The following is a 27,175-nucleotide window of genomic DNA, read 5'->3' on the forward strand; positions in this document are numbered from 1 at the left end:
GTTGGAATATTTCAGTGGTGTTTGGGTGTGGTTTACCTTGTCACAATTACATTCTCTTGATTTTTCAAAGTTCATTTTGTATTTCTTTAGTTGATAGGCATGAGTTGGAATATTTCGGTAGTGTTTTTGTGTGATGTACATTTTAACTGTTACATTTTCTAGTTATTTCAATTGTCTTATTTAATGTCTATCTCTTAGTTGCAAGAGTTGGAATATTTCAGTAGTGTTTGATGGTGGTGTACCTTGTCACAGTTAAGTTTTCTTGATTCATAGATTTTAATTTTTATTTTAGATCGTTGATATGATCGCGTTGGAATATTTCGGAAGTGTTTGTGTCTGGTTTACCTTGTCACAGTTACATTTTCCTGATTTTTCAAAGTTCTTTGTGAATTGCTTTCGTTGAAATGCAAGAGTTGGAATATTTCAGTAGTGTTTGGCTGTGGTTTACCTTGTCACAGTTACATTTTCATGATTTTTCAAAGTTCATTTTGAATTGCTTTCCATGAGATGCAAGAGTTGGAATATTTCAGTAGTGTTTGGTTTTGGTTGACCTTGTGACAGTTACAATTTCTTGATTTTTCAAAGATCATTTAGAATTTATTTCGTTGAACTGCAAGAGTTGTAATATTTAAGTATTGTTTGGTTATGGTTTACATTGTCACAGTTACATTTTCTTGATTTTTCAAATTTCAGTTTCAATTTCTATCGTTTAGATGCAAGAGTTGGAATTTTTAAGTAGTGTTTTGTTATGTTTTACCTTGTCACAGTTACATTTTCTTGATTTTTCAAAGTTCATTTTGTATTTCTTTCTTTGAAATGCAAGATTTGGAATATTTCAGTAGTGTTTGCTTATGGTTTACCTTGTCACAGTTAAATTTTCTTGATTTTTCAAAGTTAATTTTGAATTTCTTTCGTTGAAATGCAAGAGTTGGAATATTTCAGTAGTGTTTGGATGGGGTTTACCTTGTCACAGTTACATTTTCTTGATTTTTCAAAGTTCATTTTGAATTTCTTTCGTTGAAATGCAAGAGTTGGAATATTTCAGTAGTGTTTGGTTGTGATTTACCTTGTCACAGTTAAATTTTCTTGATTTTTCAAATTTCATTTAGAACTTCTTTCCTTTAAAATCAATATTTTTAATATTTCAGTAGTGTTTGGTTGTGGTTTACCTTGTAACAGTTACATTTTCTTGATTTTTCAAAGTTCATTATGAATTTCTTTCTTTTAAATACAAGATTTGGAATTTTTCAGTAGTGTTTGGATTGGGTTTACCGTGTCACAGGTAAATTTTAATCATTTTTCTAAGTTCATTTTGAATTTCTTTCGTTGATATGCAAGAGTTGTAATATTTCAGTACTGTTTGGTTATGGTGTAACTCGTCCCAGTTTCATTTTCTTTAATTTTCAAAGTTCATTTAGAATTTCTTTCGTTGTAATGCAAGAGTTGGAATATTTCAGTAGTTTGGTTGTGGTTTACCTTGTCACAGTTACATTTTCTTGATTTTTCAAAGTTCATTTTGAATTTCTTTCATTGAAATGCAATAGTTGGAATATTTCAGTAGTGTTTGGTCGTGGTTTACCTTGTAACAGTTACATTTTCTTGATTTTTCAAAGTTCATTTAGAATTTATTTCCTTGAAAAGCAAGAGTTGGAATATTTCAGTAGTTTTTGGTTGTGGTTTACCTTGTCATATTTACATTTTCTTGATTTTTCAAGGTTCTTTTTGAATTTCTTTCGTTGAAATGCAAGATTTGTAATATTTCACTAGTGTTTGGTTCTGATTTACTTAATCACAGTTACATTTCAGTGAGTTTTATAAGTTCATTTTGAATTTCTTTCATTTATATGTAAGTGTTGGAATATTTCAGTATTGTTTTTTTCTGGTTTACATTGTAAAAGTGACATATTCTTTATTTTTCAAAGTTCAGTTTGAGTTTCTGTAATTGTAATTAAAGTGTTGAACTATTTAAGTATGGTTTGTTTTTTGTTTAACTTGTCCCAGTTAAAACTTCTTGATTTTTCAAAGTTCATTTTGAATTTCTTTCATTGAAATGTACGAGTTGGAATATTTCAGTAGTGTTTGTTTGTGGTTTACCTTGTCACAGTTACATTTTCTTGATTTTTAAAATTTCATTTTGAACTTCTATCATTGAAATGCAAGAGTTGGAATATTTCAATAGTGTTTGTTTGTGGTTTACCTTGTCACAGTTACATTTTCTTGATATTTCAAATTTCATTTTGAATTTCTATCTTTGAAATGCAAGAGTTTGAATATTTCAGTAGGGTTTGGTTTTGGTTTACCTTGTCACAGTTACATTTTCTTGATTTTTCAAAGTTCATTTTGAATTTCTTTCATTGAAATGCAAGAGTTGGAATGTTTCAGTAGTATTTGGTTGTGGTTTACCTTGTCACACTTACATTTTTTTGATTTTTCAAAGTTCATTTTGTATTTCTTTCATTGAAATGCAAGTGTTGGAATATTTCAGTAGTGTTTGGTTGTGGTTTACCTTGTCACAGATACATTTTTTTGATTTTTAAAAGTTCATTTTGAATTTATTTTGTTGAAATGCAACAGTTGGAATATTTAAATAGTGTTTGATTGTGGTTTACCTTGTCACAGCAACATTTTTTTGATTTTTCAAAGTTCATTTTGAATTTCTTTTGTTGAAATGCAAGAGTTGGAATATTTCAGTAGTGTTTGGTTGTGGTTTACCTTGTCACAGTTACATTTTCTTGATTTTTCAAAGTTTATTTTGAAATTCTTTCGATGAAATGCAAGATTTTGAATATTTCAGTGGTGTTTGGTTGTGGTTTAACTTGTCACACTTACATTGTCTTGATTTTTCAAAGTTCATTCTGAATTTTTTTCGTTGAAATGCAAGAGTTGCAATATTTCAGTAGTGTTTGGTTGTGGTTGACCTTGTCACAGTTTCATTTTCTTGATTTTTCAAAGTTCATTTTGAATTTCTTTGGTTAAAATGCAAGAGTTGGAATATTTCAGTAGTGTTTGGTTTTGGTTTACCTTGTCACAGTTACATTTTCTTGATTTTTCAAAGTTCATTGTGAATTTATTTCGATGAAATGAAAGAGTTTGGATATTTAACTAGTTGTTGGCTGAGTTTTAAATTGTCACACTTACATTATATTGATTTTTAAAAGTTAAGTTTTAATTTATTTAGTTGAAATGCAAGAGTTGGAATATTTCAGTAGTGTTTGGCTGTGGTTTACCTTGTCACAGTTACATTTTCTTTATTTTTCAAAGTTCTTTTGAATTTCTTTAGTTGAAATTCAAGAGTTGGAATATGTCAGGAGTGTTTTGTCATGGTTTAACTTGTCACAGTTAAATTTTCTGGATTGTTCAATGTTCATTGTGAGTTTCTTTTGTTGAAATGCAAGAGTTGGAATATTTCAGTAGTGTTTGGTTGTGGTTTACCTTGTCACATTTACATTTTCGTGATTTTTCAAAGTCAATTTTGAATTTCATTCGTTGAAATGCATGAGTTTGAAAATTTCAGTAGTGCTTGGTTGTGGTTTACCTTGTCACAGTTACATTTTCTTGATTTTTCAAAGTTCATTTTTAATTTATTTCTTTAAAATGAAAGAGTTGAAATATTTCTGTAGTTTTTGGTTGTGGTTTACCTTGTCACAGTTACATTTTCTTAATTTTTCAACGTTCATTTTTATTTCTTTCGTTGAAATGCAAGAGTTGGAATATTTCAGTAGTGTTTGGTTGTGGTTTACCTTGTCACAGTTACATTTTCTTGATTTTTAAAAGTTCATTTAGAATTTCTTTCCTTGAAAAGCAAGAGTTGGAATATTTCAGTAGTGTTTGGTTGTGGTTTACCTTGTCACAGTTACAATTTCTTAATTTTTCAAGGTTCATTTTGAATTTCTTTCGCTGAAATGCAAGAGTTGGAATATTTCAGTAGTGTTTGGTTATGATTTACCTCGTCACAATTACATTTTCTTGATTTTTCATAGTTCATTTTGAATTTCTTTCATTGAAATGTAAGTGTTGGAATATTTCAGTAGTGTTTGGTTATGGTTTATCTTGTAAAAGTTACATTTTCTTAATTTTTCAAATTTCATTTTTAGTTTCTTTCATTGTAATGTAAGAGTTGAAATATTTCAGTAGTGTTTGGTTGTGGTTTACCTTGTCACAGTTACATTTTCTTGATTTTTCAAAGTTCATTTTGAATTTCTTTTTATTGAAATGTAAGAGTTGGAATATTTCAGTAGTGTTTGGTTGTGGTTTACCTTGTCACAGTTACATTTTCTTGTTTTTTCAAAGTTCATTTTGAATTTCTTTCGTTGAAATGAAAGAGTTGGAATATTTAAATAGTGTTTGATGGTGGTTTACATAGTCACAGTTACATTTTCTTTATATTTAAAAGTTCATTTCGAATTTCTATCGTTGAAATGCAAGAGATGGAATATTTCAGTAGTGTTTGGTTATGGTTTACCTTGTCACAGTTACATTTTCTTGATTTTTCAAAGTTCATTTTGAATTTCTTTCCTTGAAATGCAAGTGTTGGAATATTTCAGTAGTGTTTTGTTGGGGTGTACCTTGTCAAACTTACATTTTTTTTATTTTTCAAAGTTCATTTTGTATTTCTTTCATTGAAATTCAAGTGTTGTAATATTTCATTAGTGGTTGGTTGTGGTTTAAATTTTCACAGATCCATTTTTTTGATTTTTCGAATTTCATTTTTACTTTATTTCGTTGAAATGCAAGAGTTGGAATATTTCAGTAGTGTTTGATTGTGTTTTACCTTGTCACAGATACATTTTCTTGATTTTTCAAAGTTCATCTTGAATTTCTTTCGTTGAAATGCAAGATTTGGAATATTTCAGTGGTGTTTGGTTGGGGTTTACAATGTCACAGTGACATTTTCTTGATTTTTCAAAGTTCATTTTGAATTTCTTTCGTTGAAATGCAAGAGTTGGAATATTTCAGTATTGTTTGGATGTGAATTAACTTATCACACTTACATTGTCTTGATTTTTCAAAGTTCATTATGAATTTCTTTCGTTGAAATGAAAGAGTCGCAATATTTCAGTAGTGTTTGGTTGTGGTTTAACTTTTCACAGTTTCAGTTTATTGATTTTTACAATATAATTGACAATATATTTATTTAAACTGTTAGAGTTGGAATATTTCAGTAGTGTGTGGTTATGGTTTACCTTGTCACAGTTACATTTTCTTGATTTTTAAAAGTTAATTTTTAATTTCTTTCGTTGAAATGCAAGAGTTGGAATATTTCAGTAGTGTTTGGTTGAGGTTTATCTTGTCACATTTACATTTTCTTGATTTTTAAAAGTTCATTTTGAATGTCTTTCGTTGAGATGCAAGAGTTGGATTATTTCAGTAGTTTTTTTTTTTGTTTTAAATTTTAACTGTTAATTTTTCTTTATTTTTAAAAGTTATTTTTAATTTATTTAGTTGAAATGCCAGAGTTAGAATATTTAAGTAGTGTTTGGGTGTGGTTTACCTTGTCACAGTTTCATTTTATGGATTGTTCAAAGTTCATTTTGAGTTTATTTTGTTGAAATGCAAGAGTTTGAATATTTCAGTAGTGTTTGTGTGTGGTTTACCTTGTCAAAGTTACATTTTCTTGATTTTTCATAGTTAATTTTTAATTTCATAAGTTGAAATGCATGAGTTTGAAAATTTAAGTAGTGCTTGGTTTCGTTTTACCTTGTCATAGTTACAGTTTCTTGATTTTTCAAAGTTCATTTTGAATTTATTTCGTTGAAATGCAAGAGTTGGAATATTTCTGTAGTGTTTGGTTGTGGTTTACCTTGTCACATTTACATTTTCTTAATTTTTCAACTTTCATTTTTATTTTTTTCTTTGAAAAGCAAGAGTTGGAATATTTCAGTTGTGTTTGGGTGTTGTTTACCTTTTCTCAGTTACAATTTATTTATTTTGCAATGTTAATTTGTATTTATGTCGTTTAAATGTAAGAGTTTGAATATTTCAGTAGTGTTTGGTTGTGTTTAACCATGTCACAGTTACATTTTATTTATTTTTAAAAGTTTATTTTTAATTTCTTTCTTTCCAATGCAAGAGTTGGAATATTTTTTTAGTGTTTGGTTGTGGTTTACATTGCCATAATTACATTTTCTTGATTTTTCAAAGTTCATTTTGTTTTTAATTATTTGAAATGCAAGAATTGGAATATTTCAGTAGTGTTTGGTTGTGGTTGACCTTGTCACAGTTACATTTTCTTAATTTTTCAAAGTTTATTTTGAATTTCTTTCGTTGAAATGCAAGAGTTGGAATATTTCAGTAGTGTTTGATTGTGGTTTACCTTGTCAAATTTACATTTTCTTTATTTTTAAAAGTCAATTATGAATTTCTATCGTTGAAGTGCAAGAATTGGAATATTTCAGTAGTGTTTGGTTGTGGTTTACCTTGTCACTGGTACATTTTATTGATTTGTATATGTTCATATTGATATTATTTATTTGAATTTAAATAGTTGTAAAATTTCACAAGTGTTTGGTTGTGGTTTACCTTGTAACAATTTCATTTTCTTGATTTTTCAAAGTTCATTTTGAATTTCTTTCGTTGAAATGCAAGAGTTGGAATATTTCAGTAGTGTTTGATTGTGGTTTAACTTGGCATGATTAGGTTAGGTTAGGTTAGATTAAGTTAGGTTAGGTTAAGTTAGGCTAGGTTAGCCTACGTACGCGCGCGTACGTAGGCTAACCTAGCCTAACCTAACTTAACCTAACCTAACTTAATCTAACCTAACCTAACCTAATCATGCCAAGTTAAACCACAATCAAACACTACTGAAATATTCCAACTCTTGCATTTCAACGAAAGAAATTCAAAATGAACTTTGAAAAATCAATAGAATTTAACTGTGAAAAGTTAAACCAAAAACATAAACTTCTTAAATACATCAAATAGATAATATCAAATAGTTATAGTAAAAATTATCATTTAATTATCAAGTAATTGTCACAGTTACATTGTATACCTCAGCCAAACACTACTTAAATAGCCCAACTCTTGCATTTCAACTAAAGAAATTCAAAATGAACTTTGAAAAATAAAGAAAATGTAACTGTGACAAGTTAAACCACAACCAAACACTACTGAAATATTCCAACACATGCATTTCAACGAAAGAAATTCAAAATGAACTTTTAAAAATGAAGAAAATGAAACTGTGACAAGGTAAACCACAACCAAACACTACTGAAATATTGCGACTCTTGCATTTCAACGAAAGAAATTCATAATGAACTTTGAAAAATCAAGACAATGTAAGTGTGACAAGTTAAACCACAACCAAACACTACTTAAATATTCAAACTCTTGCATTTCAACGAAAGAAAATCAAAATAAACTTTGAAAAATCAAGAAAATGTGAATGTGACAAGGTAAACCACAACCAAAAACTACTGAAATATTCCAACTCTTGCATTTCAACGAAAGAAATTCAAAATGAACTTTGAAAAATCAGGAAAATGTAACTGTGACAGGGTAAACCACAACCAAACACTACTGAAATATTCCAACTCTTGCATTTCAACTAAAGAAATTCAAAATGAACTTTGAAAAATTAAGAAAATGTAACTGTGACATGGTAAACTACTACTAAAAACTACTGAAATATTCCAACTCTTCCATTTCAACGAAAGAAATTCAAAATGAACTTTGAAAAATCAAGAGTATATAACTGTGACATGGTAAAACATAACCAAACACTACTGAAATATTACAACTCTTGCATTTCAATGAAAGAAATTCAAAATTAACTATGAAAAATCAAGACAATGTATCTGTGACATGGTAAACCACAACCAAACACTACTGAAATATTCCAACTCTTGCATTTCAACGAAAGAAATTCAAAATGAACTTTGAAAAATCAAGAGAATGTAACTGTGACAAGGTTAACCACAACCAAACACTACTTAAATATTCAAACTCTTGAATTTAAACAAATAAATTAAAAATGAACATTGAAAAATCAAGAAAATGTAACTGTGACAAGGTGAACCACAACCAAACACTACTGAAATATTCCAACTCTTGCATTTCAATGAAAGAAATTCAAAATGAACTTTGAAAAATCAGGAAAATTTAACTGTGACACGGTAACCCACAACCAAACACTACTGAAATATTCCAACTGTTGTATTTCAACGAAAAATATTCAAAATGAACTTTGAAAAATCAAGAATATTTAACTGTGACAAGGTAAACCACAACCAAACACAACTGAAATATTCCAACTCTTGCATTTCAACGAAAGAAATACAAAATGAACTTTGAAAAATCAGAAAAATGTAACTGTGACACGCTAAACCACAACCAAACACTACTGAAATATTCCAATTCTTGCATTTCAACGAAAGAAATTCAAAATGAACTTTGAAAAATCAAGAAAATGTAAATGTGACAAGGTAAACCACAACCAAACACTACAGAAATATTCCAACTCTTGCATTTCAACGAAAGAAATTCAAAATGAACTTTGAAAAATCAAGAAAATGTAACTGTGACACGGTAAACCACAACCAAACACAACTGAAATATTCCAACTAGTTCATTTAAATTAATTAAATTCATCAATATCAGTTAAAAATAAGTAAAATGTAACTATTACACTGTAAACAACAACGAAACACAACTGAAATAGAAAAACACTTGCATTAGACTGACAGAAAGTCAAAATTACATTTAAACATACATGAAAATGTGCATTGACAAGGTAAACCAACCACAAGTGAAAAATTCCAACTCTTGAATTTAATATTTTGATAAAAAATATGAACTTTTAATAAACTTTATAATGTAACTGTGACAAGGTAAATCACAACAACACACTACTGAAACATTCCAACTCTTGCATTTCAACGAAAGAAATTCGAAATGAACTTTGAAAAATCAAGAAAATGTAACTTTGACAAGGTAAACCACAACCAAACACTACTGAAACATTCCAACTCTTGCATTTCAACGAAGGAAATTCAAAATGAGCTTTGAAAAATCAGACCTTTGGAGGGGGAGGGGCCGGGGGGAGGGGGTCGTTCTGTGTCTCAATGCACAAAAAAAGTATAAAAAATGGGGGAGGGAAGGGGAGGGGAGGAGGGGAGGAGGGGAGGGGAGGAGGAGGTGGGAGGAGGAGGAGGAGGGAGGAGGAGGAGGGGAGGAGGAGGGAGGAGATGGAGGTAGAGGGTCCCCTTTGGGGGGCCAAAGGGGGGAGGGGCCCTTTGGGCCCCGGGGGGGGGGTCTGGGGGAACCTTGAGGGCCGGGGGGCCCATTGGGAGCCCAGTGGACCTTTGAGGACCGGTGGCTTCCTTCGGGGTTGGGGTAGTGGACCTCACAACACTGTTCAAATGGAACTTGTGTATTATAACGACCACAGAGTTTCACCCTCAATTTCTCTTCTAAAACCTTTCCTAAAATCTTCTTTCAAAATGTCTCTAACTGTTTCGCCGAAATAATCCCATAAGCTGTCTAAAACCGTTTCGCCAAAATAATCCCCTAAAAGTAATTTCTGTGTGTTCCTTTTGTTTGGCATCTCTACGCTAACGCATTTCAAATTTCTAGGAAACCCTTTCCTACGTAAGTGTCTTCATCTCATAAATTTTCCTAGCTAAACTATTAGGGTTTCGTTAGAATATCAATTTATCTCTCCGACTTAAAGCTCCGTGAAGCCGTATTTAAAAATAGAATTTCTATCTCTTTAGACTCCCGCATAATTCCAAGATAACAAGTGATGTCAATTATAATTCCTGACCCTAAAGATCAATGAAGCCCTATTTAAAAATAGAATATTAATTTTTCTCTCTGACCTAAAGAACGTTTATCCCTCAGACCTAAGATTAAAGAAGCCTTAATGTTTCTTAATTCTCCCCTTCGTAAATCAATAATTTCCCCTAGCAATTATGTAAATCAAGTTCACAGGTGCTACTCGTGACAGGACCACGTGGTTTACGGTTTTCCAAGTGAGAAAGTTCCTGTTTTTACAATTGAGAAAATTCCTGTTTTTTCATTCTCCGTGATAAAACAATAAACCACGTGGTCCTGTCACCCTGTTTTTCAAATTCTCACTGACAAAAACCATAAAACATCCATAATTTGATGTTGACATCAGAGAAAAATATCAAATAAATCGAACAACACACATAACCATCCATGAAAACAACCATAAATGTGAGAAAATTCATGTTTTTCCATGTGAGAAAATTCCTGTTTTTTCATTCTCACTGAGAAAACCATATAAGAGACATGAATTGCTGTTGACATCCATAAATGTGACAAAGTTCCTGTTTTTCAAATTCTCACTGACAAAAACCATTAAACATACATGAAAAACATCAAATAAATCGACCAACACACATAACCATCCAAGAAAACATACATAAATGTGATAAAAGTCCTGTTTTTTCATTCTCATTGACAAAAAACCATAAACCACGTGGTTCTATGCCAATATATGGTGTTAAAAAAAGTTGTAGGTGGCAGCAGGGGTGAGTCGTCGCGCTGGTACCCCCTCCTCTACTTATATTTTTTTAAAAAGAAAATAACATGAAACTGCTTTTGGGTATGCTTAAGTTGAGTTTAACATTGTCAAGATCATTCTTTAAATTGTTAATTAGTGAATCAAGTCTAACATTCAAAGTATTAGATGTTTGACAAAGGTTCAGTAATGTCAAATCATCCACAAATTTAAAAGAGTTGTCCAAACTTGGTAAAACATTATTAAAAACTATTAAAAAAGCTAAAGGACCTAACTTAGTCCCTTGAGGTGCTCCCCAGGAAATCGGGGAAAAACCTGATGAATCCCCGTTAGGGAGGACTACACATTGCTCACGGCCAGACAAAAAGCTAGCTAACATACGTAAAACAAAATCTCTTGCACCTAAAGCCCTTGCATTATCTATAACTGTCTGATGATCCAAATTATTGAAGGCTTTGCTAATATCAGCAAAAACAGCCTCAACGTAGGAGCTATTCAACTCAAGATGTTTGAAAATAGTATCAAGTATATAAATTAAGCAATGCGCGGTGCTATGATTCGGCCTAAGGCCAAACTGCTTTGGGTTTATTTTATCACGAATGCCGTAAAAAAGGAAATGGTAAATAAAACTTTCAAAGATTTTAGAGAAAATGTGTGTTTTTGATATTGGTCTTAAGTCAGAGTGACCGGTTGGGGTCTTAGTTTTAGTTCTAGGAGATATAATATCTCGTTTAAAACAAACTGGGAAAATACCATCTACAAAACATTGGTTAAAAATAGCAGTTAGAGGTACACTTAAATACTTGGCACATTCCCCAATCAATATGGTATGGATATCACCTAGGTTTACTGATTTATTTGTGTCCAGAGATTCAAGTTTAAGTTGAGTCTGCTGAATTTCAATCGCAGAAATGTCACTCATTACACTGTTGGCCAGCATATGCTGGAGTGGAGGGTGAATTTTACAAATTGAAGCAAAATGATCTTTTATGACATCCGCACCCACTGGGTCACGATTACTGTCCAGTAAGAAAAACTTTGAAGAGACCTTTCCCATGAGATCTTGGACACTTTTCTGGAATTTCTTAGGGTCCGAATACAATAACTTATTGAGCACGTGCGCACCATGCTCCTTTATTGCTTTACGGATTTCGCTAACAACGATGTTTCTAAACTTTCGAGATTCTTGGAAAAATCCTTTCTTAAAGAGTTTATCACGTTCATTTATTAGGCACAAAATTTTTTTATTTATCCACGGTTTGCAGTTTGATTTGCGCATTTATCAGGACAATATAACTGGAAAAGTTCCGCTGAAAACTTAGAAGCCATTTCATTACCATTGGTAAGACATAGGATATTGGCCCAAGATTTGGAACTAAGTTTTAATTTGAAATGGGCAACCTTCTCATCAGTAATGGGTCTATAAGAGTAACTGATAAATTGCTTTGGGGGAAAGGAAGATAAGGGGGTCCAAAAGATGCATAGATGGTCCCTTACCCCTAATGGAGGGGCCATTTTGGGGACACAGTAGTAATATTCAATTTTGGTAAAAATTAAGTCTAGGATTTTATCACGACATGTAGGCGACTTGACCACTTAATCAAGGCTAAGAGCTTAGCTAATCCACTTTTGATCTAGCTCCTTAAAATTACCACATTATATAATTGCAGCATAGGGATACTTGCAGCGAATTCTGTCAGTATAAAGTTGCAGATATGCCGTCAGCTCCTTCTTAAATCCACTACGAGGAGGGTAATAAATATTAAAAAAAATAATGCAAGATACTTCTTTTGGTTGGTTTTTGGCCAGCTCAATAGCAACATAACTTGGTTTTTGTTTCTTTTATATTTTTCATAAAATTAAAGAACCCTATTTGGAAGGTTAGACCGACAAAAAAAAAGCAACTCCTCCACCATGAGATAGAGAGATACCATCTTTGTCTATCCTGGGCTTAAAATGGGAAACATAATTTTGAATGGAACAAAAGTCTTCAGTTGCAGACCATGTTTTGATAAGGCAAGCAATATCCATCTGGTTTTTATCAAGATTAATTTGAAATTCATCCATTTTATTTACCAGTGACCTTACATTTGCTAGAAGGATTCTGGGAAATGTGTAGGAGGAGCAGCTATGTATAAAACCAGGGTTTCTTGAGTTGTTATTGTAGACTTGTTAGTTCTTGGGTACATTTGATGTAAATAACGGGACTGAGGAGATGGACTGATTTGGCAATTTAAATGGGAGGGAGCTGGAACGTAACATGGAGGTCTCCTGAATGGGTTTGTTCGGTGCTGTTGATAATTCGGATTCCTGTCGCTTTTGAGGGCTGGTGAGAACAGTGGGCTGGTGTGGAGAACTTCGTTTTTTGGCTGCTCAATATTCATAGTGATAATACACGGGAGAGAGTTTGACAGTTGATGATAACTCTTTCTGGTATTATTAAAAAGTTTTTTGAATGCGCCATAGCCATGATTCAAATGAATCCGGTCACAACCAAAACAACGACCACTTCCAAACTTAAAACAAACTTTCTGGTGTAATAGTTGGCAGTCAGAGACTTTACACTCATCCCCAAAATTAAAACTCTTGCAAACATGTAGATATTTACATTTTTTGCCTTTTTTGCAAATATCATTCCAGGCGAATTTGCATACCCCCTTATGTGTAGTCAGTTCATGACCGCTTATCTTGATTGACTTGACCTTTAGTTCGCATTCATTGAAAATCATATTCAAAAGAAATCATATTCAAAATCTTCTGGAAATTTCTCTGTTTTTTAAAAATCACATTATATAAAAACCCCCATTTACTATGCTACCAGTACCTACGGCCTTATTATTTTTTAATTCTTTTAGTAGTATATCTAATTCTTCCTCTCAAAGTAAATATTCGTTTTCTTCAAAAATTTCTTTTCTTCAAAATTATTCTTTCCTGTATCATTTGAAGTTATCAAATGATACCGTAATACAGTGGTATGATACAGTAATACCGTATCATATTGAATTGAAGTTATCAAGTATTTTGCAATAGGTTGCATCAAGACGCTGGGTAATTGTAGACAGAGAAAAGCCAAGACAGATAGTCCAAGTAATTGAGAGGTAAATGTTTAAATGGCTGGGGCACGGGTAAATGGTTGGAGTGTGTATGACTCTCTTATTGGACACATACTTGTCAGGTTAGTTTTTGGAAAGGCATGCCTGCCTAGAGTCTTAGGCATGCTGATCAAGAATTCAAAAAGAGACAAACAAGGCACACCCACCTATGGTCTTAAGAAGGTTGACCAAGTATTTAAAATTTACATAGGACCATAAATTTGCTTGAAATAACAGGCAAACAATCGTTTAAAGTCATCTTTATCTTTCAAATAGTACCTATTCGTTGCCTAAGCTTAGCCCCACATTCTGAAAAAAATTTGAATTTTTCACAAATTGATGTTTTCTGACTGCATCAGCTTAGACAAATTCAGTGTGTACCCCAGAAAAACATCCATCACAGTAAGGGTCACTATATAGTCCAAGCTCAGGATGTGTATTGAGCAGACTTCTGGCTTTTGACGACGCCAAGGAGTCCCCATTTGTCTCTATGTCTTCTATGGCCTTAAAGATCGGAACTACTAACTGCTTTGATATTTGTATCGCATCGTGTCTTTCGACCCATCGAGTTTCGCATACTCCTTTCAGATTGACTTCAGTTTAGTTTTTTATGACAGCGCTTTGCTTGGCACTGAAGTGAAAGAAATTAACTGCATCATGAATAACCATCATACAGTTCTTGATATCAGGAAGCTTGCTCGAGTCCGTCAATACCATGTTCATGGAGTGGGCGACACAGTGAACATACTTGGCGAGTGGATATTTGTTCGAGATAAAAGCCTGGGCTCCTGAAAAATGCCCACTCATGTTTGCAGCCCCATCATACCCTTGTCCCCTGCATAGTTTCATATCGAGACCAAGTTTCTCCATTCGACTTATGATAAATCGACCGAGGCTTTCACCTCGCAAGTCTTCAACAATAGCAAACTCGACAAACACTTCCCTGATCTGAAAAGTTTCGCTGTCCAAAAATCAAAGCCATAGAGCAATCTGTTCCTACCTTGATATGTCGGTTGTCTCGTCTGCCAGGATGGTGAAAAAGCGAGCCGATTTAACTTGATCAGCAATCTTTGCAGTAATGAGCTTTCCACAAATACCAACTAGTTCGTTCTGAATTCTGGGGCTGCAGTACTGGACATTGCCCGCGCTTTTCTCACACACCTCTTTCATTATTGGATCGTCTTTCATCTGATAGCGTAGTAAGGTCCTAAAATTTCCATTGTTTTTTACAGGCTCTACAAAGGTTAATTTCCCCGAATCCTCATCCCCACGCATTGCAAGTCCTTGCCGTCCACACAACAGTATTGTTTCTGTGATGAGACGAAGCCTTTTTCTGTTTATTTCTATTTCATCTCTTTTCTGAGTATTCAATACTTCCACCATAGAGGACTTTTGCCTGCTCACTGTTGCCAGAAAACTTTCCCCCCAAACAACAGCTTCTTTATGGTAAGAGTTTGATTGATGTTTAGAAAAGTCTTTCCAGGGCATTTTTCCAATTCACGTGAGGCTCTATGACAAGCTGCCCTAATTTTTGGTGAGACCCCCTGCCGGCTTGATCACAAGCAAAGAAAGCACAATATTTGCAGAAACACCCTTTTTTCACTGAAGAAAATACTAGCCAAGCGTACTTATCCATCCAGCTAACTTGAAACTTCCTTGTTTTTGAGCCTGTGATATAAACTGGAAAAGGATAGTCCTTGTCTTGCTCAAAATGCCTTTTCAGTAAAGTATACTTTGTTTCATCAAAAACCGAATCTCTTCTTTCAAAAAAGGTTCCAATGTCAAGCTCAACTTCAATATTTATTTCATCACGTTTGTCTGCTACTACCTCATCATTTGGTTTTGATTCTTGAGCTGAAGTCAAAGGCTCAGTCGCAACTGCAATGTTTAGCTGATCACCATTGCCACTTTTTTCTAAGTGAACCTCACTAATTCGTCGTTTTTTACCCCAAAGCTGGAGAATACTCTGTTGTTTTTTCGACATATCACACTTGTCCTATATTTAGCAACACTTGGTTTTAGACTGGCAACTGCAAGAGCACAGGCCTGGATTTAATTGCAAGAATGAGTGCTAGGAAGGACCACCCACGGAAGGATCATCCCCTATGGAAGGACCACCCACGAACAGATGATCATTAAAAACTAACAGTTAGCTTAAAAAAGTTGGACAGGAAATGGATTAATACTATGCTGGTGACCCAATCGGGTAATTACAGGCCGACAAATCATCGAAAACGGTTAACACATTATGTCTAGATCAGTAATTAGTCACTATCTTTTATTCGGTGAGAAGTATCAGAAAATTATGGGAAAATAAAAATCTTGCGATTTCGAGGAGGGTCTGGCCTGGAGGCCCCCCCTGCGTCCGTGCTTATAAGGCCCCCCTGCGTATAAAGCTGAGACTTTCAGGGCTACTACTTTTAGTACTGCCACTATTACTACTATTGAACAAAATCTGAAAAGCTTGTGTGTATCCGGGTTGTCAAAATGTCATCAATATAATGCCTAAGAGGCAAAACAGGAAACTCAGTTTAATGTTTAAACAATATTTGAGGGGGTTGTAAAAGTAAATCAAGAGGTACTGTGTACTTTATAGATTTTCAAAACGGTGTATGTGCAATATTCCTGGAACAGCTAGGGGTGATACATTGGAACTTTTAGAGCATGTTATCGGGAATGTTGAACTAAATGAAAAGATATAATGTCCATCCAAGTTTGTCATAAAAGAGCATTTGCACTATCTTAACAACGGATATCGGTATTTTTACCTTTATCTGTTCACTTTTCTGTAAACGCATGTTGCCTTTATCTGTTCAAAGCATGTTATTGAAATTGGCGTCGCAGTAATACCTCAGAAACGACCGAAGGTTTTAAACTGAACGTCTTAGGGCTAATACACCTACTACTGCTATCTTTACTACTACTAGTACTACAACTCCAACTTATGCTACGATTAATACTACTACTAATATTGCTACTGCGACTATATGCGAATTTGACTGCTTGCGCTCATAACTACTTGCGACTGCGAATACTTGTGATTGTGAGTAATTGCAAATCCAATTTCTTGCGACTGCGACTCTAACTACTTGTCACTGCAAAATGAAATGCAAAAGCGGATGTTAATTTAAATGAAACCCTCAAACCTTCTAAGCCTCTTTAACCCCCCAACCTCTATGCTAAAGTGCGAATTTTTCCCCCAACACTTTATTAACCTTTTCAGACCTGAACCAAGAAGGAGTTGCGTAAAAATTCTGAAAATAGCAGAGAGTGATCCTGGAGGTTCAACTAGAACATATTTATTTAAAAAAAAAATTTATTTCATTCTAAATCCAAACTGTGAATGGTTCCCATATGGTCACGTCAGGTATATACAGATACTATTTTAGGTAAAAATTTGTGAAACAGTTGCGATCTGGCTTCAAACACAGTCGAACTTTGCACTTCGAACACATGATTCGACTGGTTCCACCCCTAACGCACTTCTCATAGTGCCACCTTCCCTTTTCAGTCGTATCCGCAAAATGCGAGGTCTGGTCAAACTTTATTGATTCCGAAGGCATCCCGTCTCACGAGGTAGACGTATTGCGCTTTGTCACTAATATGGATGGTCTTCCAACTCGAGGACTTTGAGATACGCCAGTAAGAACCAACCCACGAGCAATGTCCATTTTGAAGTACAGAAGAGACATATGCTGAACATTGGTCTGCTTACACGGTCGGCGGTGTATCAGCCAGGCGTTGTTAACAGTCATTTCAAAAAAGTAGTGCACAATCCTCATATACCATTTCTTCGAGCGAATGTCAGTCCTGTAATGCTCCAGGAACATTTCAGCAAGATCTACGCCCCTCCATTGATTTGTTGTAGTCACGGACGATTCAGGGGCGATCAACTTCGACGTATTTCCGTGTTGTGCCATCCCATTTCTGACACTTATCAATTGGGGTGACTGCACAGTATGACGAAGCCAAATGGACTGGTTTGTTGTCATACCATTTTACTACCGATACTTCTGAATGTCTTTCGAAACGGAAGTCCACTGACCCTCGTCCATTCTTCTTCATGTTGGCGTCGGTATCTAGAGCAGTGCCCCTCATTATGTTGCTGCGTATCGTACCACATGACTCGATGCCATATTCAACCCGAAGCTTGTGAATGAGATCGATGCCAGTATAGAAGTTATCAAAGAACAGCTTGAAGTTCATGAACCTTGGCAGATTTTCTACAAGCCGAAGAACAACGTCAGTACCTTGGCCAAGTTCAGAAATTTCAACAGATCCTTTTCCTGTATATATCTCTATGTCACGCACTATTCCACTGATGCCGGCTCTCGTGAAAACCTTTACACCCCACGAGTGGGGCTTGTCCTTCAAGTACTGTCGAAATCCAATTCTTCCTTTGAACGGATCATCTCTTCGTCAATACTTTGGATCTCTTCAGGGTCTATTTTTTTCAGATTCTCCCTGAATGCGTCGTATAGTCTTCTGATCTTGAACAGTTTATCATTACCAGCCTCCCCTTTCGGTATCATTAAGGTATCATCGCAAATGTGGAAGAAAGATCTCAAGCTGATGAACCTATCTCTGCTCATGGTATCAGCCACCGGGGAATATCGTATTCCCTTCTCCCAGTACATTCTCATAGCCGGAAGTTTGAGAATGCTCATAAGCATTTGAACTCCAATAAATCTGTGCAGCTCTTCAAGAGAAAGTTTCAGAACAAGATTCTTGTTTCTCATGGTATTCAGGTTCGTTTGGTCCACAATGTTTGAAAGAATGTCTTCTCTGATAAACATTTGGAATAGATCAAGAGGCGTTTGTACCTCGTCATACTGTGGCATCGAACCCTTCCAGGTAATATATCGAGGTTTGGGCTCCATTTTTATTCAATTGTATTGTTTTACATTCTTTGCTACCTTCTTTTTTGCTACTGGTTTTGCCGTGACCTGAGGAGCATCAGTTGGAGTTACTAGACTGGCCACTGCTTGGGAAGGAGCATTTTTCTTAGCTATTGTAAGGACAAAGGGTTCAGCAGGTGCAATAACTGTTGCTGACTGCATTGCAGAAGAAGTTGCCACTGGTGCTGATGATGTGCTTGAAGAACTGTTTGACGCTGCTGTGTCATTCAAGCCCGGGAGAGGCAAATCGAATTGATCCGTGTCATCGCCATTGTCTAACTCGAACCTGCCAAGCATTGATAAAGGGATGTCGTCTGTGTGGTCAATATCCTCTTCATCACTTCTGTCTTCATTGCCATAACAGTTGAGAGAACATAGAGGTTGAAATTCTTGATTTGGATTGTCTGGTGCCCAGTTTGGGTCGTCGTCGTCGGACGAGATATCGAGATCTGAATCACAATCAGGTATGAATAAAAGCATTGCTGCTTCTTCTGCAGTCATTTTCTTGGTAGCTCTTCTGCTTCTTTCCTTGATCAGTCTCTCTTCTAAGGGCTTAGGACCATGACCTCTCATGGAGTCAGAGCTCGTGCTTGGGCCAGCTGAAATGAAATTCAAGGTAAGTGCATCACTTAATAATAATAATATAATGCAATAAAATAGGTCATTTGCCTCTACACTTGCTTGAGGCATCACACAAAATAGCTCTTTTACCCTTGTTTCCAGTAAAAAGGAGGAACAGAAAGAAAATGTGCCTATTCCCGATCATAAAAAGGGCTTGCTGCCTCGTTTGCTGTATAAATCTGCCTAGGTGTGGTTTGGCAATGAATGCCTGACGTGACCATTTGGTAATCAATCGTTAGCAACCTTGTTTGGGGCTAAACTACAACTCAGAATTATACTAGTGATATCTCATTCGAAAGATCGCATTCTTAGCTACAAAATAATATCATAATCAGGCTCTGAACTTACCAGAAACGCCCAGGTCATCGAGGTCAAAATCTGCACCTTTCCTCTTTTTCGACATTTTATGTTTTGTCTAATTACTTGGACGCTCGCTCGACCGCTCGGGTAAAGCCAAACGCGATAGAGCCAAGCAAGCGCTATCTAGTGGAAAAGAAATCACGGTTGTAACTTTGTCGAGTCGAGAGAAAAAAAATAGGGGGCAAGGGGTATCCGTATGGTGACCACAGGCATGAAAGGGTTAACGAAAGCTCAAACTCATGGACTATTGGAATGGAACAACAGCTGTTTTTTCAATGCTTCAAAAATGGAAGAGTTTACTGGTACAAACGATTTTTGGGTCAAATGTTTTAAACGGTAACTAGTGAGTTAAAAAGCTGCAATTACCAATTAATTACATTTTTTGTACTCAAAATTCTTTCAGTACAACAGTATCAAATTTAAGTATAAATAGTGGGGTTGAGGAGGAGGACAAGGAGAATATGAGAGTTGAAATCATTATGGAATGATTTCCCTTTCTTTTAAGTTGTAATATTGCTTTTTACTTATTTGAATTTTTCCATTTAATTCATCTAATTATGTATACTTTGTGTTATATACGAATCCGTTCATTTCATATCTTTAAAACATTCATTGAAAGAAAAAATCAACAGTATTAAAAAGGAGTTGGGGAATTAAAAAAAATAAAATAAAAAGCACATATGTATCGTCTTATTTCATCGTGTGTATATGTACGTATGTACGTACGTGTGTATGTACGTGTGTATATATACACTTAACCTGTGTATAAGCATAAAAAATTTTTATACTTAACTATTTACCAAAGAAAATCAACATCAACAAAACAGGGTCGGGGCACTAAAAAACAGAATTTAAATCATAAGCGGGACTAGTTACGTCAATAATTTTTCTTATTTTTAACTTATTCATGTTCCTTTTCGTTTTTAGAACCTTTTTATGTTAGGCTACGCTGTCGTATGAGCATAGACATTTTGTTTTTATGAAAGGTCATCAATGAGGTGATTTACGAAGTTTGCTCAAAATGGGTTACTTGCCTGTAATGTAACAAGTAAACTGTAAATTAAAAAAATAACGATATGCTCGTCCTGATACTAAAACTAATACATGATAATTAACAACAATAAAAAAAAGAAATACATTTTATTCTATGCTAGAGTTAAAAATTACCCATATTCTTATGGACTTGATATTTCACTTATTGAAAACACCCAATCTCCACAATTATTCTTTAAACAAGAAGAGCCCAAATTTAATATTGGATTTTGACAAATTAGTTTTCATGGCCATCTTTACTCGTAGAAAAGCCAATAAAAAAATATATAATTTATTTCTGATATAGAATTATTCTTTATAGTATTCTAGATTATCCTTCAAAACATATTTTACGCTTTCATTACTTTTATTCGGAATAATATCCAGCAAGCTATGTTAAAACTCATACTTGACATGTTCAGAATCTAATTTACCATTAGTATTAAGTAGAATTTCACCATTGCACAACATTAAGCTTAGTTCAGTAACGTCTATTTGGTATAGTTAAATTAATGAAGGTTAAGTTTTGCTTTCTTGGCTTCTTTTATAATTAGCACATCAGTTACTGAGTTTTCTACAACTGCGTCACCAGTAAGTGTTTTTATGTTTCTCGTGAAATTCGTGATTTTGAGATAAATCTACAACTTTTGCAAATTGCAGCGAAAGAATAAGATACTTGTATCATTATATCTATCCATCGACGGAACAAAATTATGATATTTCATAGGCTTTTTCTTTAAGCACGATCCAGTTCGTGCTTATGATCATGAGCAGGATTTAATTTCATTTAAAAAGGAAAAGTAAAGAAAATTGCGAAATATATTTCGGTTGATGAATAAGGCTGAATTTTAGCTATCGAACGACAGCAAAAATTTTGGTCTTACAATGAGCCATTAAAATCATAGGGCTAGAGAAAAAGAACATATCAAAAACTTGTAAATATAACATTGTTCGTAATTTAACAATTTCCTAGACAAACTCTGCATCTTTTGCATCTAAAAGGAATTGCATCTACATTTGTTTCTTTTTTATAAGTTTATGTTTCTAGATTGTCAATCATTATTTCAAATTTGACTTCAGTAGAGTAACTTTTCAGGCATCCTATGATGGAGTGAGAGATTTCAGAAGCTTTTACTATGAATAATTTTTCCTATTTCAGAAAGTGAATATTGGTTTCATAGATTAGTCGTAATTTGCGCAAAGGAATTTGATTCGCAGTGATATATTGTTGATCTCTAACCTTGCTAGTTTAAAAAAAAAGAGAAAAATTACATTACCTTTCCAAAAGGCCGTATCCAGGGAATGGTGGTGTCAGATTTAAATCCCCACCCCCTCAAAACTATCGGCCGACTCGTAAAAACTTAACTAATATGCATGTAAACAAGCTTTAGATGGGTTTTCAGATTTTTTTTTGTAACCTCCTCCTCTCACCGATAAACTACTCTCCCCCCTCCAAATAAAAATCCTGAAAACGCCTCCTTGCCTTTCAATTATAATGACAATAAGAAAAAATTTTCCGCATTGGGACTTTCAGAGCAGTGAATAAAACCATATATGTTAGAAACAAGATAGTTCTGTAATGTTTTCGAATATCGTTATCGAGGGGAAAAGGCAAAAGAATAAACCAAATATAATAAACGGAAAATTGAACAGCACCATTGCAATTGATTTTATAGTCTAAATATTTAGGTATTTCAGGAGTATTTCTCTTATTTTCGGTACATGCTATACACTTTGGTTGGCCAAGAAATATTCAAAATTTCTTCGAGAGCCATTGCCTCATGGCCTAAACACTAAAATTTAACCTGTCTCCAGAATTTGAATCTTAGAAAAGAAACTCAGATGGAGAAGAAATGTTCCTCAGCGTGCAGTACTCATGCTTCGCGAGGTACTTTAGTTCAACTCGGTTGGCAAACTAATAGGCTCGTCAGGGTACCAAAAGAGTTTACCAGTGGGTGCAATATGGATATTACCTTCCTCACGCTTAAAGTAACAATGGTAAAAATACTGATATAGTTCTTCCAATATTTTAAAACTGCAAAATTAGTTAAAACTTCAAAAGGTTAATAAAAACAAAAAGTTTATTACAATGTTACGGTTTAGCAAAACCAATATTCCCTTTAAATATAAGCACTATTATTTAAAATATTAGTATATATTCTCTTATTAGCGAAAATGAACACAGCAAAATAAAACCTGATTCGTTATTGCTGAGTAGAAATCAGCAAATTTTTCAACTGCAAAAAAAAAAACAAAGAAAATGTTTATCAAGAAGAAAGCCATATAATCACATTTACTTACTAAACACATAAATAGAAAAATGAAGGTTGAAAACGACACATTATAGGCGTTGTTTATAGACGTTTATTGAGGGATGTGTTTTTTAAATGCTTTTACTTTGTTTATCGCTTAGAATGAAAGGAAGTATTAATTAGGGGGCACAGCCCAAAATGAATGTTGAATTTTGGCAATTGCGCTTGTTGATTATCCATCCACTTAGACAAAAAAAGGAAAACAAAAAGAATAATACTTTAAATAAAAAACTCATTCATCTTCGTTTTCTATATTATTCTCCAAGGTGTAGTTCGTATTTTCAGCGACTTTGCTTGACAAAGTCTCATGTAAGTTATCTTCAACTTCAGTCTGTATGTCTTCCACGGCTTCTTTTTCATCTTCATTAATTATTATATCACCATTAATTTGTTCAGGCTCGTCTGTTAATTCAGTTACAATTTCTGAAGGTCTAACTTCACCTTCTTCCATCTCCACTACATGTTGCACCTCAGTTACTTCGTTTTCTGCATTTGCTTCATCTGTTAAGGTGACAATTTCTTCGACCAGTTCTACATCAAGACATGCCTCCTGTTCTTTTGCTTCTTCATTATTTTCTGCTTCTTGATTTTCAGGATTTGTTGAATACAGAGCTTGATCTAGGGCCTCAATCATGTTTTCCTGCAACATGAAATTAAACAAATGAGCAATAAACTCATAAAGATAACGCGCGTGGGAAAAGGGATGGCCCAAATTATTTTGGAGTAACAGCATCCGAGAAACCCTCTGGAGCGAAGCAGCGAGATTTTACCAATAAATTTTTATCATAAGAACAGAATGGATAAAATATATAGGGCTTGTTTAAGAAGATGAAGATACTGTCATGGTATGTAACGAAATATCCTTTTTGGTCGTAGTTGACCTTGGTGGCATTTTTTTTTTTTTGGTTTTGGTGGCACCTAAAAATAAAGGAATTATGAAATCATAAAGCACCATAGAGATTTTGGATATATATTCCTATATTCCTCTCCGGCCTTTTGAGAATGCAAATATTGATGATATCTTTACATTTTCAACAAAAAAAAAACATTTTAACATTGCTCGGCTGTATAAAATTTGGCATTTTTCTCATGTGGAAATATAAAGATATTACTGTTGGGTCTCTATCGAGGCAAAATTATACAGAAAAATAATTTGTCTTCTAAGATGGATCATCAAGCAAAACATCAGTTTTGCGGAAATGTCTTGAAGTAGTTGCTGCCTCGCGTGAAGCAGTGAAAGTTTTAAGTTGCAAGAACGTCCATATTTACGTTTCACAACATCCAGGCAGTCTGAACCGAGTGGTATTTGTGAAGCAACAAAATGACGGTAGGCTCAGTACTGCCTTTGATTGATGGCGAGGGATCGGCTTCTTTATCATGCTCAAAATAGGCTGTTAAGTTTCATCTAGGAGTTTCGCATTGCTTTGTTTTTTACCTCACTGCTCCGAGCTTCTAAAACTGTGGAGACAATGAGGAGAAGCTTGATGAGCTTTCGCAGGAGTGCAAGATGTCAAAAAAAAAGAATTCCTGATTGCAAAAATTTCTCGAAGCTGCATAAAATTATGAAACAGGCACACAGTCCTTTTTTTTGTGCGCGCCTCAAAATAATAATGGCTAATCATGTGGACCCCCAACGAAGACGCAAATCGTGAAATGTTTTATCTTCAGGCTACTTGTAGGTATTCAACCCACACGCCCAACTCCTTACACTTTGAAGTACCATTTGACCTCTGTCTCATTTTCTATACCTTTACAGTTCATTTACAAGAGGACCATATTGTTACGATACCATTACTAATTGATAACCTTACGCCTTAGTGCATTGACATCAAAGAAGTTCGATTACCTCTTTTTTTCATTTCTGTTTCGATGAAAAGGTTTAAGCAATTCTGGCCAGTTCTAGTCATATTTATCTATCTGGACTATCCGAAAAGCGGATGAAGATTTGCTAGGTGTTTTCCAGAGAAATTGCTTAAGGATTGTTCTGGGTACCCGGCTGACTGACCGTATTTCAAACAATAGGCTATACAAAAATGTGGTTCAATACCGCTCTCTAGGGCTATAATGAAAGAAAGGTTAAAACGGTTAAGGCGCTTGCTCTGAATGAAGGCTTCAAGATTTCTAAAAGTTATTTTGTTTATCCCGCCGTGTAGGGCTGAACGGAAAGCTATTTTTTACCGTCTGGGGTGGGAGGACGTATTAAAAATAGGATTGAAGGAAATGGAAGATTAGTGGGCGGGTGTAAAAACGGAGGCTTTGAATAGAGTGGGGTGGAGGAGGAGCGTGCGTAGCTGTGTTGGCCTCAGGCGGCTTGGTGCTGCGGTGAGTTTTTAGCAGTAGTAGTAGTAGTTTCATCCAGATTTTTAAAGAGTACTATAGACACAAACAACCTGTTAAAATTGAACCATACACCACAAGATGCCCACTGACAAGCTATGTAGTCTCATATCGTCTCCTAAAGTTGTGACTGCCTGGTAGATTTGGAAGCCAAAAATGAGTGTCAGAAAGCTGGCAGGCCCAAAATGCTTAGATGCTAAAGGATTGGACCGGTCGGAAAGGTGTTGCTTCAAAGTCAGCATACTTCAGAAAGATATCATTTGTTCATTGATGAAGGAATTAATGGGGTGTGGCATTAGGAGGCATATGTTTTGAAAGTGCTCAAGAATTGATTGTGTCTTGTAAAGTCTATGTTTTGTTGTTCTTCATCCGTAGTTTTTGATTCAACGACAAAACTACAAGTTCGAGCGCTTTGCGAAGAGCCTGTGTTGAGTTCTTATAAAGCTTCCGTCGTGAGTTTCCCCAATCAGGGCGTTTGGATTTCCAAAATCACAGAAAGCGTCTAAACATCATCCCAGATGGCATTTTTGGCCTTGAGATAACGTTAAAAGACTCAACCTTTGCTAGATTAAATAAAAAAAACGAAAGTAAGGAGCGACATTAAAACTTGAAACGAACAGAAATTATTCCGTATATGAAAGGGGTTTTCCCCTCTTCAAAGCCTAGCTCTTTACGGTAAAGTTTGTATTGTTTTAAAAAATAGAGTTGTGAGAAAGAGTCGGACTGTAGCGTAAAGAGCGAGACGTTGAGAAGGGGACAACCCCTTTCATATACGGAATGATTTCTGATCGTTTTAAGTTTTAATGTCGCTCCTTACTTCTTTTTTTTTTTATTTATCTAGCAAAGTTTGAGTCTTTTAACGTTTTCTCAAGGCCTTTTTTTTATTTAATTTCTGAACGATTTTGAATTAATGCAGATTTTGATTTTGGCTCACAGCACATGAATAATTAAAACGAAATTTGCACATTAATTTTACTTGTTTTTTGGCTAAATCGCTTTCTCGAAATTTGTATCGGACAATAGAAAAAAGGGGCGAAGGAGGGACTAGTTGCCTTCCATTTTTTTCAGGCTACTTAAAAACGTCACTAGAACTTTTAATTTTATTTACGAACATTTTTTTATTTTTTTTCATTAGTTTAGGAGCATTATTGCCTACGTCGTGACTCGACGTAGTAGTTAGTTTAGTAGTTTAGTAATAAATATACGTAACTTACGAATTAATTTACGTACGAACTTCTATATTTGTATGTTTTTATTACGTATATTAGGGGGGTTTGGCCCCTAGTCAATACCTCGCTCTTTACGCTAAAGTTGGAATTTTGTTCCAGTTCTATAAATATGACCCCTTAATCACGAAAGCCGTTTAATTATAATAAGTAGCTCTTATGAAAGTACTGAAAAAACTTTAGTGTAAAGAGCGAGGTATTTCCTTGGGGGAGAAACCCCTAACATATGTAATAATTTCTGTTCGTTTTAAGTTTTGGTGTTGCTCCTTACTTTCAGTTGATAAAACTTTTTATTTATTTAATTTCTGATCGTTTTTTAGATAATGCTGGTAATTCCGGCACCCCCTTCAAAGCAATGTCGCTTCCCCCATGAAAACTTCCTCCATGAAAAGATCCTCCCAAATAACCCATCCCCTACTACCAGAAAAAAATCCCCTTGAAAACGTCTGTTTACTCCCCAATAACCAATACTATATGCAAACATTGGGCAAAGCTCATAGCTTGCAGCCCTTGCCCCTCAAGTTTTTGGTCACTTAAAAAGGGCATTATAACTTGTGACGTCTGTTTGAATAAGGCCTCCCGCAATATTCTAGGACCACTGGGTTGATACGATTACCCCGTGGAAAAAAGAAGAACAAAAAAGACAAATAAACACGGATCCGTGATCTTTCTTCTGGCAAAAAGTACAAAATTCCACATTTTTGCACATAGGAGGTTGAACCCTCTACAGTGGATTCTCTGATACGCTGAATCTGATAATGTGGTTTTCATTAGGGTTCTATGACTTTTAGGAGGTGTTTATCCCTTT

At 34.6% G+C, this 27,175-nt stretch overlaps 1 protein-coding gene and 1 pseudogene across 1 annotated transcript in view; both read right to left on the reverse strand.

Moving 5' to 3' along the window:
* Nucleotides 1-13,910: 13,910 nt before the first annotated feature.
* On the reverse strand, nt 13,911-15,248 carry LOC148950648 (52 kDa repressor of the inhibitor of the protein kinase-like; annotated as a pseudogene).
* A 7,290-nt stretch (nt 15,249-22,538) lies between these two features.
* The window catches only part of LOC148950649 (uncharacterized), a 198,124-nt gene continuing 193,487 nt past the window's right edge, over nt 22,539-27,175 (reverse strand). Inside the window, exon 7 of the mRNA XM_089091913.1 lies at nt 22,539-23,444. Within this exon, the coding sequence (XP_088948039.1) occupies nt 23,037-23,444 (408 nt within the window). The 3' untranslated portion in view covers nt 22,539-23,036. The remainder of the gene's footprint in view (nt 23,445-27,175) is intronic.

This window comes from Artemia sp. Qi Xiang Cuo, chromosome 7 (genome assembly GCF_049724085.1).
Source record: "Artemia sp. Qi Xiang Cuo chromosome 7, ASM4972408v1, whole genome shotgun sequence".
NCBI classification, from domain to species: Eukaryota; Metazoa; Arthropoda; class Branchiopoda; order Anostraca; family Artemiidae; genus Artemia; species Artemia sp. Qi Xiang Cuo.